The sequence below is a fragment of the Gavia stellata genome, chromosome 1, assembly GCF_030936135.1.
Source record: "Gavia stellata isolate bGavSte3 chromosome 1, bGavSte3.hap2, whole genome shotgun sequence".
NCBI lineage: Eukaryota > Metazoa > Chordata > Aves > Gaviiformes > Gaviidae > Gavia > Gavia stellata.
This window is the reverse complement of record NC_082594.1, coordinates 28,629,024-28,644,449: the sequence shown is the minus strand read 5'-3', so window position 1 is coordinate 28,644,449 and position 15,426 is coordinate 28,629,024. Positions and strand designations below refer to the sequence as shown.

The window sequence follows — 15,426 nt, the reverse complement described above, 5'->3', positions numbered from 1 at the left end:
AATGCAGCATTTGTATTTCAACCTTTGGAACTTGGTGTGTATATAGGCTTATCTGTCTGAATAAAAATGTAGCCTTTCTTGGAAGACAGGAGGATGTGAGTGCTTTGAATGCTCTCCTTATAAAGCTCCCTGCTTTCGGTGACTAGCAGAACATATGGATGATCACGCTTCTTGAACAGATCCTGTTGCAGAGTCCCTGGCTTGACCTGAAGAAGACAAAAGGAAAAACCCCACAGAGTCAGATATGAACCTGGTAACTTTGGAGCCACACAGCTGAGGACCAAAAACAGCTGAAGTGCTTAAATAATTTTATATAGCACCATTTGACAGAAGATACTCAATTATATCTTTCTTACTGGATGAATATTTCTTTTTAAGTAGAAATACTATGTAATCCCCCATTTTCTGCCATAGAAATGCACATTCTTCTGTCCAATGGCAACAGCTCAAGCCCAGTGACTTTTCTTCAGTCTACATGCATGTTAAATTCCAGTTATCATGTCATTTGGTAGCTGTAGCAGCATCCTGTAATCCTTCACTTGCTAAAATCTTGGCTATGAGACTAGAGCTTTACCTCATGCAGGATAATACAGTGTTTGTAAACATCATGCTCAAGAGGAACCTGATTTGAAAGCTCAGCTTTTAGCTTTGGGAGTAATCAATCAGAGCTAAACTGAGTCTTGCTGTGTGCTGTTATCCAACCAAATAGCCCAGACTAGTACTCCTGAACTAAGACTTCAAAGAATCATGTCGGAAGCAAATAATGCAAAGCAGGATGTAAAGAAGAATTAATCAACTTGCAGGTTTGCAGAAACATCATAGGCTTTGGTCTGAGAGACTGCACACTTTTAAGTTTCTCCTGTTTTGTAAAAATGGCAAGTATGCCAAAGGCATGAATGCAGTCTTAGTTCAAGTGATGCAGAACAATAAACAGTGATAAAACAATTAAATGTTTTAAAATTTAATTTCATCTTTGATCTACAGAGATGAAAAGATTTTTCATCACCGCATGACAAAATCTTGAGCTTGCTTATTGGGCGCAAAAGAGCACTCACAAGCGCCACTGAAATTATATTAGGCATTGTTTTATCAGCTGGTTGGGTGAATAGGGTGCTGCTGTCACTGGAACTGGTGTTTTGTCATCTGTCTCTAGGGATCAGTGTTGTCTCTGTTCCAATATATTCCTAGTACAGATTCTGTGTTTTTTATCACCAGATTAAAACATTTACATCACTATGATGGTAGACTCACCATTACTTTTTTCATCTCTTGGTAGTTGTTATTTTGGTTAAGGTTAAAGATGATCCTCTCTGATAGCAGCTGATTTTTTGTCTCATCTTTGAAGTATGCAGTAACTTGCACAGGGCTCTGTGCTCCATGGACTTGAACTGTTATTGTCTCATGTGTGCCCAAATGCACCACATTTGGGGCAGTAATAAGAAATCTAAACCAACATAGAAACAGATTGTCCAGTATGTAGGCTGATTTTCGTGTAATACAGGAATGTTCAACCAATACAAATTTTAAAGAAAAACCAGACTCTCCCAGAATAGTTGAGCTTGGAGATCACCTAGTCCACACCCCTTGTTAGTCAGAGTAGAGGTTAAAAGAAGACAGTTTCTCTCTGACTGATCCCCAAATTCTGAACCATCACATTTGGGTCCTACAAAAGATCAGTCCCTATAGACAGGAGAGAAAAAAACCTGCAATATATCCCAGGGACTGCCAATGCCATTTATAGCCTGGTTTAACTCAGAGGAAGTGCTATAAACTCAACTTTCTGGAAACAAAACCACGCCATGCATCAAAAGACAATGAACAGATATTCATAAATACATATTGGATACTACAAAGTCATGTATCTTCATGTACTAGCACCTACATTATGCCAGTTTATGCTTTAATATGTCAGAATGTATCAATTTCCTATATAACCATATATATGGGGTTTCAAGTAGCTGCTCTTCATTCAGATGTCACTCTTTGTGAAATGCTGGTAATGAGAGACCACGGAAGGTGAGACTCCAGCCCTGGGAAGGGCTGAGTTGGAGGCTAAACTGGTTGGGATTTAGTTTTTCCTCTTTATTACTCTTCTGTATTCTTAGCTCTGCTCTGGTGCTTCTTGTAATTAATTTAATGACCTTTAAAATGTAGATCGTCATTCTTGCTCTCTTTTTTTCGAGTATCTTTTATACACAAAAATCAGAGAACTATGTGGAGAGCTATGTCTTAATGATATAATGGCACATACACAAAGAACAGTTCTGAGCTTAAGAAGGCTGCTTTTGGAAAATTATTATTCTGCAGAAGACTTCTAAAATGAAAGGTAAAATATTTTACCATTATCAGAATGGGTTGGCTGAACTTTCTCTTTTTTTACTTTTTTTTTTTTAATGTTTCTTCTTTCTTAAATTTATAAAATGAAAGGTGGGGTATAGAAATAAGGTAATAAAACTGGTATGCTTTTTCAAATGAAACTCAAATTTGCTTCCTTTTTTTCTGATAATGATCATGGTGCGCTGTGAAAACAGAATAAAAATCATGTCTCTCCTTCCATATAATTAGTGACATGCATCATAGGTGGTCTGAGTCTTCACACAAGCATAGGGATCTTGGGAGAGAAAAACAGAACAGCTTTCAATAAACATTAAAAAGTTTTACTGTTTTAACCTGTACATTTGTGAAAATACTTTCTAATGTTTCTAGTTTACAATGAATGATGAAACTTGTCTTTCAGTTACACCTACCCTCATGCAATGCTTGATCCTGATCTTTATTGTTTTCATTTCTTTAATTATCTTCTCTAATTCATTAGTCAGGCAGGTTTGGCATCTATATACATTCAAATGCTTGAATGTTGAGAAGAATGTTTTCATTTTCAGCTGTGTTTGTTGTATTTTCTCAACCGCATTGAAAGGGTTTTACTCTAAAAGTGTCACTGCATGACCCACTCAGAGTCTGTTGGATCTAGCAAACAGTGATATAAGACCTGTCTTCACATGTGGAAAAGAGACCGTAATGATTGCTCTCTGCCATATCCTACAGAAATTTAGGGTCTTTTTTTACTGGAGTATAGTTAGTTGTTTAAAAGTTTACCTATGCAATAACTCAGACAGACATGGTCACTAGCCTAGACTGCCCATAATCTCAGCTAGCCAGACACAAGCCAGATCTGGTCTCAAAGAGTCATGATGATTTTTCCTGACATAATGTTCAGTTTCATATACCTAATACATTCAGCACCTTGTGTTTCCCACATCCAATTACCTCAGAAAAAAACTGTCTCAGTCCCCATTTCCACTAAGATTTTATCACAGATGACAAAGCCTGTGCTTTACTGAAGATGAAGGGTGCCTCAAGATGCACCATGGGTAGCACAATATCAAGCTTCTATGGGGCTGTATTTTTCACGCTGACATGGACACTGGAGGTCAACACTAGACTGCAGGCAGGAGTTTGTACCTGGCTAAAACCTCATAAGAAGAAAAATAAGTATTTGGGGCTGGAGATAACCTCAACAGTGCGCTGACATGGAAGGGGAGGAGGGTTTGACTGCCCAAATATCTCATCAAAGCTCTCCTCTGGCTACAGCAAGTACCTGAATACACTTGATCCTGGTGGGATAAAAGCAAGAGTCTCTTCTCCTGTACCTCTGCCCTACAGATAAAGGTCCATTTAAAGGACCTTTAACATGCTCCATAGGTTTTCTCAGAGTTACATCTATTTCCCAAACCCAGGAATTTGTCCAACTAGAAGAATCAGTATCAATGTATGTAAATCTCCACTAAAATAGAGGATAAGTACAGAAAAATCCTGAAGCTCTCCCAAATGTGAAACCTTTGCTTTCTGCAATGTATAAATCAATTACAGAAAGGAGGGTTATTCTTTCCCAAGTTTTGCCAGTCCGGTAAATGTCATAAACTAAAGATGAACAAGCAGCAATAACAGCATAAACATCATGCTTCAGTAGGATATTTTTAATTATTTGTTACTGAATGGAGATTTCTCCCCTTAAAAATTCCTTAAAAGGGCAGTTTTAAGGTTTTTACTTTTTACCTATTTAAGGTTACACAAATTTTCAGTGGTCGAAAGAACAGGCTTTGTTGATTTTCTATCAAGACCACCAGCATTTCCTATTTTCTCTTTCAAGGGATTTGTTAGGAGTGAAGAATTAATAATAAAATGTACTTACGATGGTGCTTGCTGTGTATTGGACAACAGCGAACAAAAGCTCATCAAAAATACCAGTCTTTCCATTGGAAAACTCTACAACATCTGCAAAACAGAAATACCAAATAGCCACCATCAATCTACCCTTGTGGTGCAGGCTGTAAGAAATGGGCTGATGTCACGTTGCAGCGAGGACATTACCTATCCTGGTTATTTATTAATAACTTGCAAAACCATTCAACCAGTAATGATGGACATGCTAGTGATGCATAAATTAATAGCCTGGGGATAGACATTCTGGACTAAGCCACAATTTTACGTTTGATTATTTATTCATTCTCTTCCCAGCTTCAATATTTTCACATGATAGCAACTAAAAGTCATGTGCAGAGACAAGTTTCCACAAATACTGCAAAGGCAATCCCAAAATCAAACAAGACACCATGGCTAAAAGAGTGGCTGTAAAGCACTTCTAAATGGGGACAAATGCAAGTGACACGTCCCTTCTCTATGCCATTAACTCCAGGCATCTATGTGGTCCAGCAAAGGTGAGAAAAACCTCCCTCTGGTTTAGATAGCACCAAAGGAACTGTGCTGGAAATCTGCCTGTGCAACTCAGTCCCAATCTGCAGTGCTTGAAGGCATTCATCTGCTTTAATTTAAGTGGAAATAAAATGGATGTCTCTGTCTGAACTACTCAGCCCAATTTTCCTTTACAGTCAAGACAGAGGGCTTTTCCAGAAGGTAATTGATCTCATCTTAGCATAAGCACATAAGATGACTCATTAGCTGAAGGCATTCCAGACTGCAGGAAAGACACACAATGTCTTAAAAGGCAGGATACTCAAAAACAGGGGGAAAAAAAAAGATATCTGACAAATAACTGTTTGTGCTGGAACCAGTTTTGATCAAAGGCAAATGAAAGAACAAACTGAAACTCTCATCAAGTTTCATTTTTGCAAGCCTTTACTGGATCGTTGTCTCCCAAACATAATTTTGTTGACTCATGAGAATGGAAAAATGCCCATCTGATTTACAGGCAGATCAAATACCAGAAATGATCACAAGGCTGCCCACAAGTTCTGGGGATAAACTGCCCTTTAATACACCACATTTAAGTTTGTGTCTTTAATTATTAGCAATGGATGCCTTAAATCAGCACCCCATTATTTGTAAGGTGAATTAATGCTCACAGCAAGGGCTCACTGCCCACAGTCATGTTGCAGTGTGAGGGTGAAGGGACCTCCACCTCACCCACCCCTTGCCTAAGAGACATCCCTTGCCTTGCTCTTCAGACATAAGCAGCTCCAGGAAGAGTTGCTTCAAGACAAGGAGGTAGAGGAAGAGGAAAAGGTGTAAGGTGTCAACAAACCAGTTCACTATTTTACACTGAGTGTGTCACAAGTGTGGTAGCTTCCTCTGAGACAAAAACAGATGGATGGCAGGTACTTTCTGTCCACTGGTGGTCACAGAAAGCACCAACAGCAGTAGCAACAAGAATGTTTCTGGCTTCAAACTCGCATCAGCAAAAGCTAAGTTTCGCCTGCTCTAGGCATAGGTTCTTTCCAAGAGACAGTCAGTTGCCTTCACCCTTCCTCTTCTGGCTTCCACTCTCACTTCAGCTGCCAGTCAGGGGCGACAAGGTGAGGAAGGTACCTGTGGATCCTCAGGGTCCAAATCCATGCTCTTTGGGAGATGTTTGCAGGAGATCAGAAATGGGAACTGTTAAGACCAAAGTTATTTTCACTCTGCCCTCCATCCCTACCCTCTCATTCCCTCTGCAGTTGTTATGAACTGACAAAACTGATTTATTTCTGTGCCAAAATCACATCATTTTCCTCAGGGCCTCTGGCCTCCAAAAGCCAAGCTAGGTGGTGACAAAGAGTAGAGATTTCCACCATGAAGCTGGTCTGTGCTCAGGACAAAGACAAAGGTTTTGTGGAAGATGTTCTCTTGGGAACAGGGCTCATGCTCTCCCTGGGGAGCAGAAGAACCTTGTTAAACTTGCAGCTGGTAAAATAAGGACTTCTCACTCTTGCATGAACAAAGAGAAGATAATGGGGGAAGTTAATTAAGAGCAGCAGTAGCTGTGGAGCATGCTGAGGCTCCTGCCATTTTCAGAGACAGTTCCACTGCTAGGTCTTACATGGCTGCCATCCAAGGTCAGGGCTGATGCAATCACTGGCCATCTCAGTCACTAAAACAGAACAAGAAACGAGTATGAAAGGGTCCTTTATTTTTGCTCCAGACAAATAAAAAATAAGAAAAAAAAAATCAATATCTGCAAGGTCAATGCTCTTTCCTTGAGAAACACGTACGGCGTTCTCCCAGCTGAAAAGTCGACAATTTGCAGAAGACTGCAACACGGATTTCCTACTCCTGAAGTCACGGGAAAGGCAACTTTGCGCTGTGGGGTCACAGCAAAATCTTGCTGTTGTGCCAGTCTTTATCAGAGGGAAGGAGAGGGGCTTTCCATTGTCCAGGCTGGCTTGTTTGTCAGGGGACCAAGGTCTGTTTGTACAGCTATACAAATAGCTGTGTATGAGCTCACAGTAAGACATTTTCACAGATCACTTTTTAAAGGGGACTTGCAAAAGTAATTTTTTGCTTTCACTTGTTTTTAATTGGATTTGTACACTTTTGCCTCTTTGTGAAGTATGAATATATATATATGTGAGTACATAACAGCTATCCATAGCAATATGTCGCATAACCATTTTATACTTGAATTTAAGGTTTTGTTCTGACTCTTAATAAAGGCATTTTTTCTCCAAAATATAAACCAGCAACTGTAATTAAATAGGGATTTTTATCTCTGTCTCTCACAAACACAAAAGAGCAAGTGTATACATAACCATTATAACTAGACTTAAAATTCCTTATGCTTTATTTGTCTGTCTCTGGCTTTGTATAAAATGATCATTGCACTGGTTCTCTAGTATCACAGAATCTTCAGATTGGCTGGGATTGTGATTTCTAGTATAACGAAAAATATTCCAGTCCAAAGCCACATTAAAATATAACATAATAAAGTGAAATAAAAGGAAGTAAAATAAAAAAAAATAAAATTCTCTCTGTTGAAGATCTCCAGCACACGCATGAAAGAGAGAACACAGAAAACTCACCTGAAAATAACTTATGCGGCTGTTCTTTTTCTAAAGGCAAAGTCCTTTCCTATTTACTCATCAGCCACTTTTCACCAGGTATGCTATTGATCCTTCAGTTGACCCACAGTCCAGTACAGCATGTGGAAAGCACAGTCTGGGATTGATGTATGTGTAGGAAGGAACTAGTGCACCCTGAACTCAGGGAGACAGACTTGCTTTATTTTGAATATATGCTATCTCTCCTTTCAGTAACTTCATCTGAACTTTGTAGGCTTTCACAGTGTTTTGAGCACCAGCAGTAGTTTTTGTTCTTTGGGTTGAAGTGCTTCCAAAAGGCTTTTTCCCCTTAATCTGCCTAAATACTAACAAGACCAAACTCTTCTTTCACTTTCCTCCTGCACTTTTTCACCTCTGCCTGGAAGAAGGGTACAAAGGACAGCTTCACAAAGCACATTTTACAAATAAGCACCGCAGTGATATCCTCTTTGCAGAGTTACAGGGAATTGTGACAAACATAAAAGGCAATATTTCACTTCTGACATTTCAGAAAATTGGATTTTGAAATCCTTTTTCAACAGCAGACCATGAAGCGTGGGTCTAATTTGAAAAGTTCCTCTTAACAGCAGGATAACGTCTCTTTAGCTTCAATGTAAATTGAAAATGTAAATTTAAACTATACTTTTTTCCTTTACCATAATCTAGGTCATGAATGAAAAAGTTAATCTAGGTTCTAGTTGCTTTTGCCATGAAAAATTGTTGGTTTTGTCTTTATTTTCTTTAAATGTTCTGTATTTAGTGCTCCTAAGTGTATCTGCTGAAAAAAAAAAATGTTTAAAAGAGGAAAACAAATATATCCATGATTTTTCTTCTCTCACTGAGGAACCTGGATTTTGGGGGGATTAAGCAACCAGCCTTAGTTTTTTCTCTTGGGTTCCTCCCCCATTTTCCCAATGCGTAGGCTCAATTCTGTGATTTTCTTAACATAGTGTCAACAAAAAGAAAAAAAAAGAAAAAAAAAAGAAAAAAGTTTAGGATTTGTGAAAAATGTACAAAACCAGCACTGCTTCTGGAAATCTAATATGTTGCAAAAGTGACCTATATAAGACATTATGGTTTTTTTAGGTCAAACAATAATTGCATTATACTACTGACATAATATTTCACCCAACTGTAATAATACATCCTGGGTTTTTTGGTCAGCTACCTTTTTCAGAATCTCAGAGCTTTTGGCACCTTTAGGAAATGTAGGTCAAATTTAATAAATGTACCAATTTGAGCCTTGCTGAGAGAAAAAGCCATTGGACAGGTCATGGCCAGGAGGGGAGGAGATGTCTGAACATGCAGGTGGCTCTCTCACCCCAGGTGAAAGCAAAGAACTGCTGGAAATGAAGAAGAAAACAACTTGTCCTAAATCATACAGGGTATTTGGGGTACTGTCATTGTACCCAAACATCCTGACACTCTGTCTAGAGTCTTGTTCTCAAATCTCTCCTTTGTGGGTTTTTTTCTTTTCTTTCAATTTCTTTATAAAAACCAAGGACAACCCAATTTTTCCTCACTACCAACTGTAATAAATACACATTACCTACAAATATTAACGTATTTCAAATATTTTGATCTTTCCCAACATCTCCATTCTTCTGGACTGTAATGAACATAATTGTCTCTTTAGGGCATTCTTTTCTTCTCCTTTTCATGGGAGCAAAAGATAAGAATAAGTTAAAAAGCAAATGGCATCTTGAACATATCAGTGGCAAAAGCTAAAATTTTAACCAGCTGAGAAGAATAAGAGCAAGAATAATGGTTACACATCCAGTTCTGTGCATTTGGGAGCATACCATGAATGAAGGGAAACCAGCCTTTTATGCAGGCAAAATTTAGATAAGTAATTTGTAACTATTACTGACCATCATTCCTTGCATTTCCTGACTTGTTAAATGGAGATACTCTAATGTTTCAGATGATTGCACAATTATACTAAAAAATGTTTTACAAACAAAAGGAGAAAAAAATCACATACCACGTACAACCACAGGTAGCCATGTGCCTATCTGCCACTGGCAGCTTTCCTTGTTCTGATCTGCAAGTTAAATCTAAAATGCTCACTTCAGCCAGTAACTCAGTAACAGAGCAACATGAGACACAAGAAAGCTGCTGTTTTTCCAAGCCTGGGAGAAGGCTCTGCTCTGACCTCCATCGCACTCAAGCAAGTTTAGGTCAGCTCCACTGGCACATCAGAAGCTGTCCTACCTTTTTTGGTCCCTTGGTTTTAATGTTCAAGGATGAAATTCAAAGAGAAAGGGGGAGAGGAGACAGGATATGAGTGTCAGGAGAGTTTTGTTTTTATTGTAAAGGAGAAGCTGCTCAGTTACACCACGTTTCAGTGTCAGGAGCTGCAGTACCTCCCCAGGCGGCAGGCAAAGCATCTGCTGTCCTGTTATAGAGGAATAAAATCTGTAGCAGCTCAGTGGGACAGTTATTCAAGTAATGTATGCTGATCTCTTCTTTCTGCAGAAATGTAGCCATGGAGCCCTGACCCTTTGCAGCCATCAGCTTTTTAGGCAGCTATTTGGATGAACAATGTGGCTCTTTGTACTATCAGGAGTAGGTACTGTACCCAAACTGGACACGGCGGTTGTAGGAGGAATCTTTGCTCTCGCTAACCCCATTTTGCAGAAAACTGCCTCCAGCAAAATGATATGAAAGAAGACAACTCAGCTGTCCTCTCAGTGGCTTAGGTGCAGAGGGGAATATTGATACCTTCAGAAGGGGACTGGCTGGATGTCCCCAAAGCCCTGCTGATGGTACTTGGGTCAGACACATCCTGCCCAGATTATATGGTTTACACATTGTACCTACAGAAAAAAGGTGAAACTATAACAGAATGTGAACACAAAGGATGCTTTCATTTATTTAGTCAAAACATCTTGGAAGAAGCATGGATCTGCCCTTGTTAATATGTGAGCAGATGTTCTGCTATGTATTTTTATGATGTGGGTCACATTTCCAGGCCATTTATGCTCGATTTTGACTTGACTTCTAAAAGAGGAAGACGAATTTTCAGTCATATCGGCATGTGGTTTAAAAACACCTCTGCACTGTTCTGGTTCAGCCTGTGGTCCCAGCAGTGATCCTGCTGCTGTCTCTGACAGCAGCCCAGCCTGCAACCCTGATGTGAAAGCCAAGGCTGGGGCTGTACCTCTGCTATCCCCTCTTTGGGGTGGCGGGGCAGAGAGCTTTGGAAGCTGGTGCCATCCATGTCTGTGCGTCTCTCTTAGTTTTCCTTCGCTTTCCGTCTTCTACATGTGCTGGGCGTGCCTCTTGTGCCTGTCTTGATGAGGGAGAAGAAATAAATAGCAGGTTTGAAAGAGCCGGTGCCCATGGCACTCTAAGCCTCAGACAGAAGCCCAGGTCTGAGATCTGGTGGTTTTGTCAGCAAAAACACTACGATGGACTTCCAGAGGGCAGACTTCGGCCTGTTCAGGCCACTGGTTGAGAGGGTCCCACGGGAGACGGTCCTGAAGGGCAAAGGGGTCCAGGAAGGCTGGGCCTTCTTCAGAAAGGAAATCTTGAAGGCGCAGGAGCAGGCAGTCCCCATGTGTCGTAAGAAGAGCCGTCGGGGAAGACGGCCGGCCTGGCTGAACAAGGAGCTTTTCCTGGGACTCAGGAAAAAAAGGAGAGTTTATCACCTTTGGAAGGAGGGGCAGGCAACTGAAGAAGAGTACAAGGACCTCGTTTGGTCATGCAGAGAGGGAATGAGAATGGCAAAAGCCCAGCTAGAGCTCAATCTGGCCACGGTTGTAAGGGATAACAAAAAATGCTTCTATAAATACATTAACAACAAAAAGAGAGCCAAGGAGAATCTCGGTCCTTTGCTGGATGCGGGGGGGAACATTGTCATGAAGGATGAGGAAAAGGCTGAGGTACTTAATGCCTTCTTTGCCTCAGTCTTTAATAGCCACACCAGGTATCCTCAGGGTATTCAGCTCCCTGAGCTGAAAGACAAGGATGGAGAGCAAAATAAACTCCCCATGATCCAGGAGGAAGCAGTTAACGACCTGCTATGCCACCTGGACACTCCCAAGTCTATGGGGCCTGATGGGATCCACCCAAGGGCGCTGAGGGAGCTGGCGGAGGAGCTTGCCAAGCCACTGTCCAACATTTATCAACAGTCCTGGTTAACAGGGGAGGTCCCGGACGACTGGAGGCTTGCCAACGTGACACCCATCTACAAGAAGGGTCGGAAGGAGGATCTGGGGAACTACAGGCCTGTCAGCCTGACCTCGGTGCCGGGGGAGATTATGGAGAGGCTCATCTTGAGGGCGCTCCCAGGGCACGTGCAGGACAACCAAGGAATCAGGCCCAGCCAGCACGAGTTCATGAAGGGCAGGTCCTGCTTGACCAACCTCGTCTCCTTCTATGACCAGGTGACCCACTTTATGAATGAGGGAAAGGCTGCCGATGTTGTCTACCTGGACTTTAGTAAAGCCTTCGACACTGTCTCCCTCAGCATTCTCCTGGAGAAGCTGGCGACTTGTGGCTTAGACAGGTGCACTCTTCGCTGGGTAAAAAACTGGCTGGATGGCCGAGCCCAGAGAGTTGTGGTGAATAGAGTTAAATGAAGTTGGTGGCCGGTCACAAGTGGTGTTCCCCAGGGCTCAGTTTTGGGGCTGGTCTTGTTTAATATCTTTATCGATGATCTGGACGAGGGGATCGAGTGCACCCTCAGTAAGTTTGCAGATGACACCAAGTTGGGCGGGAGTGTTGATCTGCTCGAGGCTAGGAAGGCTCTGCAGAGGGATCTGAACAGGCTGGATCGATGGGCCGAGGCCAATTGGATGAGGTTCAACAAGGCCAAGTGCCGGGTCCTGCACTTGGGTCACAACAACCCCATGCAACGCTACAGGCTTGGGGAAGAGTGGCTGGAAAGCTGCCCTGCAGAAAAGGACCTGGGGGTGTTGATTGACAGCCGGCTGAAAATGAGCCAGCAGTGTGCCCAGGTGGCCAAGAAGGCCAACGGCATCCTGGCCTGTATCAGAAATAGTGTGGACAGCGGGAGTGGGGAGGTGATCGTGCCCCTGTACTCAGCACTGGTGAGGCCGCACCTCGAATCCTGTGTTCAGTTTTGGGCCCCTCACTACAAGAAAGACATTGAGGGGCTGGAGCGTGTCCGGAGAAGGGCGACGAAGCTGGTGAGGGGTCTGGAGCACAAGTCTTATGAGGAGCGGCTGAGGGAACTGGGGTTGTTCAGCCTGGAGAAGAGGAGGCTGAGGGGAGACCTTATCGCTCTCTACAATTACCTGAAAGGAGGTTGCAGAGAGGTGGGTGTTGGTCTCTTCTCCCAAGTGACAAGTGATAGGACAAGAGGAAATGGCCTCAAGTTGTGCCAGGGGAGGTTTAGGCTGTATATTAGGAAAGATTTCTTTACTGAGAGACTGATGAAGCATTGGAACAGGCTGCCCAGGGAGGTGGTGGAGTGACCATCACTGGAGGTCTTCAAGGAATGTGTGGACGTGGCATTGTGGGACATTGTTTAATGGGCATGGTGGTGTTAGTTGATGGTTGGACCTGATGATCTTACATGTCTTTTCCAACCTTAGTGATTCTGTGATTCTGTGATCTAATTCCCTGCCTGCTTATGCTGTTTCTGCGCTTAGACACCATCTTGTCCTGCACCTGGAGCCCACTGGTCTCTGCTATCCAAACGGTGAGGCAGGATCCTCCTCAAGGTTATATACAGCATAGGGTTGCCAAGACTGGTCCCTACCAAGCATCTCAGTTTTGGGCTGCTATGCTCTGCCTTACAGGCTTTTTCTCATTCATTGCTGCCACCAGCAGCAGTTTCTCAAGTAAATTTGGAGCTGACTCCCATTTCACAGGGTTTTACATTTCTGCCTGAGCAGTGACAAATAAATAAATAAACAGCCATCAGAGATCATTAAGAATTACTATATAATGTAATGGAACGCTAAATTTCCAAACACCTTCCCTTTCTTTGGTGACTTCAGTAAAGCTTGTTGGCTTCAGTAAGTACACTGCAGGTGTACATTTAGGCAGCAAGCCCAGCTTCAGTTTCTGTGGTGGAGTACTAACAGCATTTACTTGTATATTATTCTATAAATATCTATCTGCCATAGGTTTTCTGCATGCATTCCCCACTGAGATACCCAAAACCGTTGACTCACTGTGGCAGCATCAATGCCTCTGATCTGGGTCACATGTGGGATGTTAATATACTCTAAGGCACAGAATCTTGCAGCTAGAATCTGCTAAACCTCCAGCATCTATATACTGCTGTTGCTATAGCTTGAAGCAACATCAAGGAAGCTTTGGAACAACACCGTTTGAAAAAAGAAATATTTTTCCCTCTATCCTATGGTTAGAAAAGGTGTATTCCATATCTGTGATTATTCTTTATGCGATTACTCAGAAATAGCAGCCTGTGTGGAAAAGAACACAAAGTGCTCTGCAGAATATTCCCATCTCGATAACACACCCATGCATGTGCATAGATCACATACCCCTTTGAAAATATTACCCGTGCCAGCATTCTACGTCTTCAGTGACAGCTTTCACATCTGTAATTACTACCTATCTTTTTGCTTCCAGGGTCCTGCTGTGTCTGTTTGCAAAGCAGCACTGAGCCTAGTGATGGGACAGAGTCAGGGACATTGAAGGGGAGCGTGCAGGCCTCCAGCAGTGGCGTATGGACAGAGTCCTGGTGCCATCCAGTGGGCAGCTGTGCTCTCCGCCACAGAAGCAAGCTTTCATGACGAGCTGTGAAATTGCCAGTCCTGCTTTCTGAGAGCACACAGGTGGTTCTCCACAGCGCAGGCTGCGCGTACATGAGCTGCATATCCGAGCTCCATGACAGTCAAAAGAGCTAGTGGGTTTAAAAAAGCGATCTGAGTTATCCTAGTGGAGGGACCTATCCTGGTCTGCTCTAAGGAGTGCTTAAACACTTGTGTGTGAAAAAAAGAAGAGAAAAAAAGAATAATACCCCCCCAAACATGTCCCAGGTGACCCACTGGCAGTTCAGCATCAAACACGCTTTGTCTTCTGAGACACTTCTGGTGGGATTCGCTCTGGGATGCTGAGAGCCGCCCACCTCTTGACATCACAGCCTTTACTCGACTGTCTCCAAACCCAGCTTGTTTGGACACAAGTCCACGTTTCTATGCAGCTTTCTAACCTACTGCTTCATCTATCATTTTGCAAGAAAATGCACCAGCAAAAGCAGTGCTGTTTAAGCCGTATTTTAAGAGTAAGTTTTTATAAAGTCAGTGCATTCTCAGTTGGCAGAACAGTTCAGAGCTAGTCATGAACATCTTGCTCTAGCCAGCTACATCAGCCTCATGGCATTAGACCCTGGAAGGCAAGTTGAAATGTTTTGTGCTGACCACCACAGTTTATTGCCAAGAACAAGGCTTATCTCATTTGCGTCCTTTCTGAAATGATTATTGTAGTCAGAAGCCTGACCCCACTCCACTCCTTATGGTCTTTCAGATTTACTGCAACACAGTCTTCTCTTCCCACTCCCTGCGAGTCAAGAGCTTATCTGGGAAAGCAGATGCCTTGAAAACGTGGGGCCCCTATTCTCTGTTCCAGCTAAATTCCGCTTATGACTAGAAGGGAGGGGGAAAGATTATTTTAAATCATCTTTAAGTTCCCCATATTTCACAGTAGGCAGAGGGCTAGCTTCACTTCTGATAGGAATTAAAATGCCTTAAAATATTGTGATATAAGGCCAGCTATTTAGGAATGCTAACATCTTTCTGGCATGCAGGAATAGGCAGAGAGGGTCTTTGGCTTTGTCGTAAAGTGTATCTCTGAGGTTAAAAGAACACAGAGAAAAAATACACCTTCTAAGGATATTTATTTTACTCCTATTACTTATTCCTCTTTACAGTCTGCAGATAGCCCTTCTGCCATGGGGGTTATAGTAGAAATAAAGGCTGGCTTAATTGTATATACAGTGCTGTTAAGGAATACATAACCCTATCTGCAACTCAGATATCTGAAAGTGCCCTCTCTAAGGAGTCAGACAGGCAGGATCCCCTACACAGAGCAGTCCAAGACCATATAAAAGCAAGATAATGTGTATGAGGTACAGAAGAATGCAGCTATGAGCTTAGGAAAACACTCATGC

The 15,426-nt window shown here is 42.3% G+C and overlaps 1 protein-coding gene across 1 annotated transcript in view; it reads right to left on the bottom strand.

Moving 5' to 3' along the window:
- Positions 1-4,260, bottom strand: part of LOC104260640 (complement C4) — a 48,323-nt gene extending 44,063 nt beyond the window's left edge. Inside the window, exons 1-3 of the mRNA XM_009816421.2 lie at positions 4,193-4,260; positions 1,252-1,444; positions 23-206 (exon numbers count right to left, since the gene is read on the bottom strand). Of these exons, the coding sequence (XP_009814723.2) occupies positions 23-206; positions 1,252-1,444; positions 4,193-4,257 (442 nt within the window). The 5' untranslated portion in view covers positions 4,258-4,260. The remainder of the gene's footprint in view (positions 1-22; positions 207-1,251; positions 1,445-4,192) is intronic.
- Between the last annotated feature and the right edge of the window lie 11,166 nt (positions 4,261-15,426).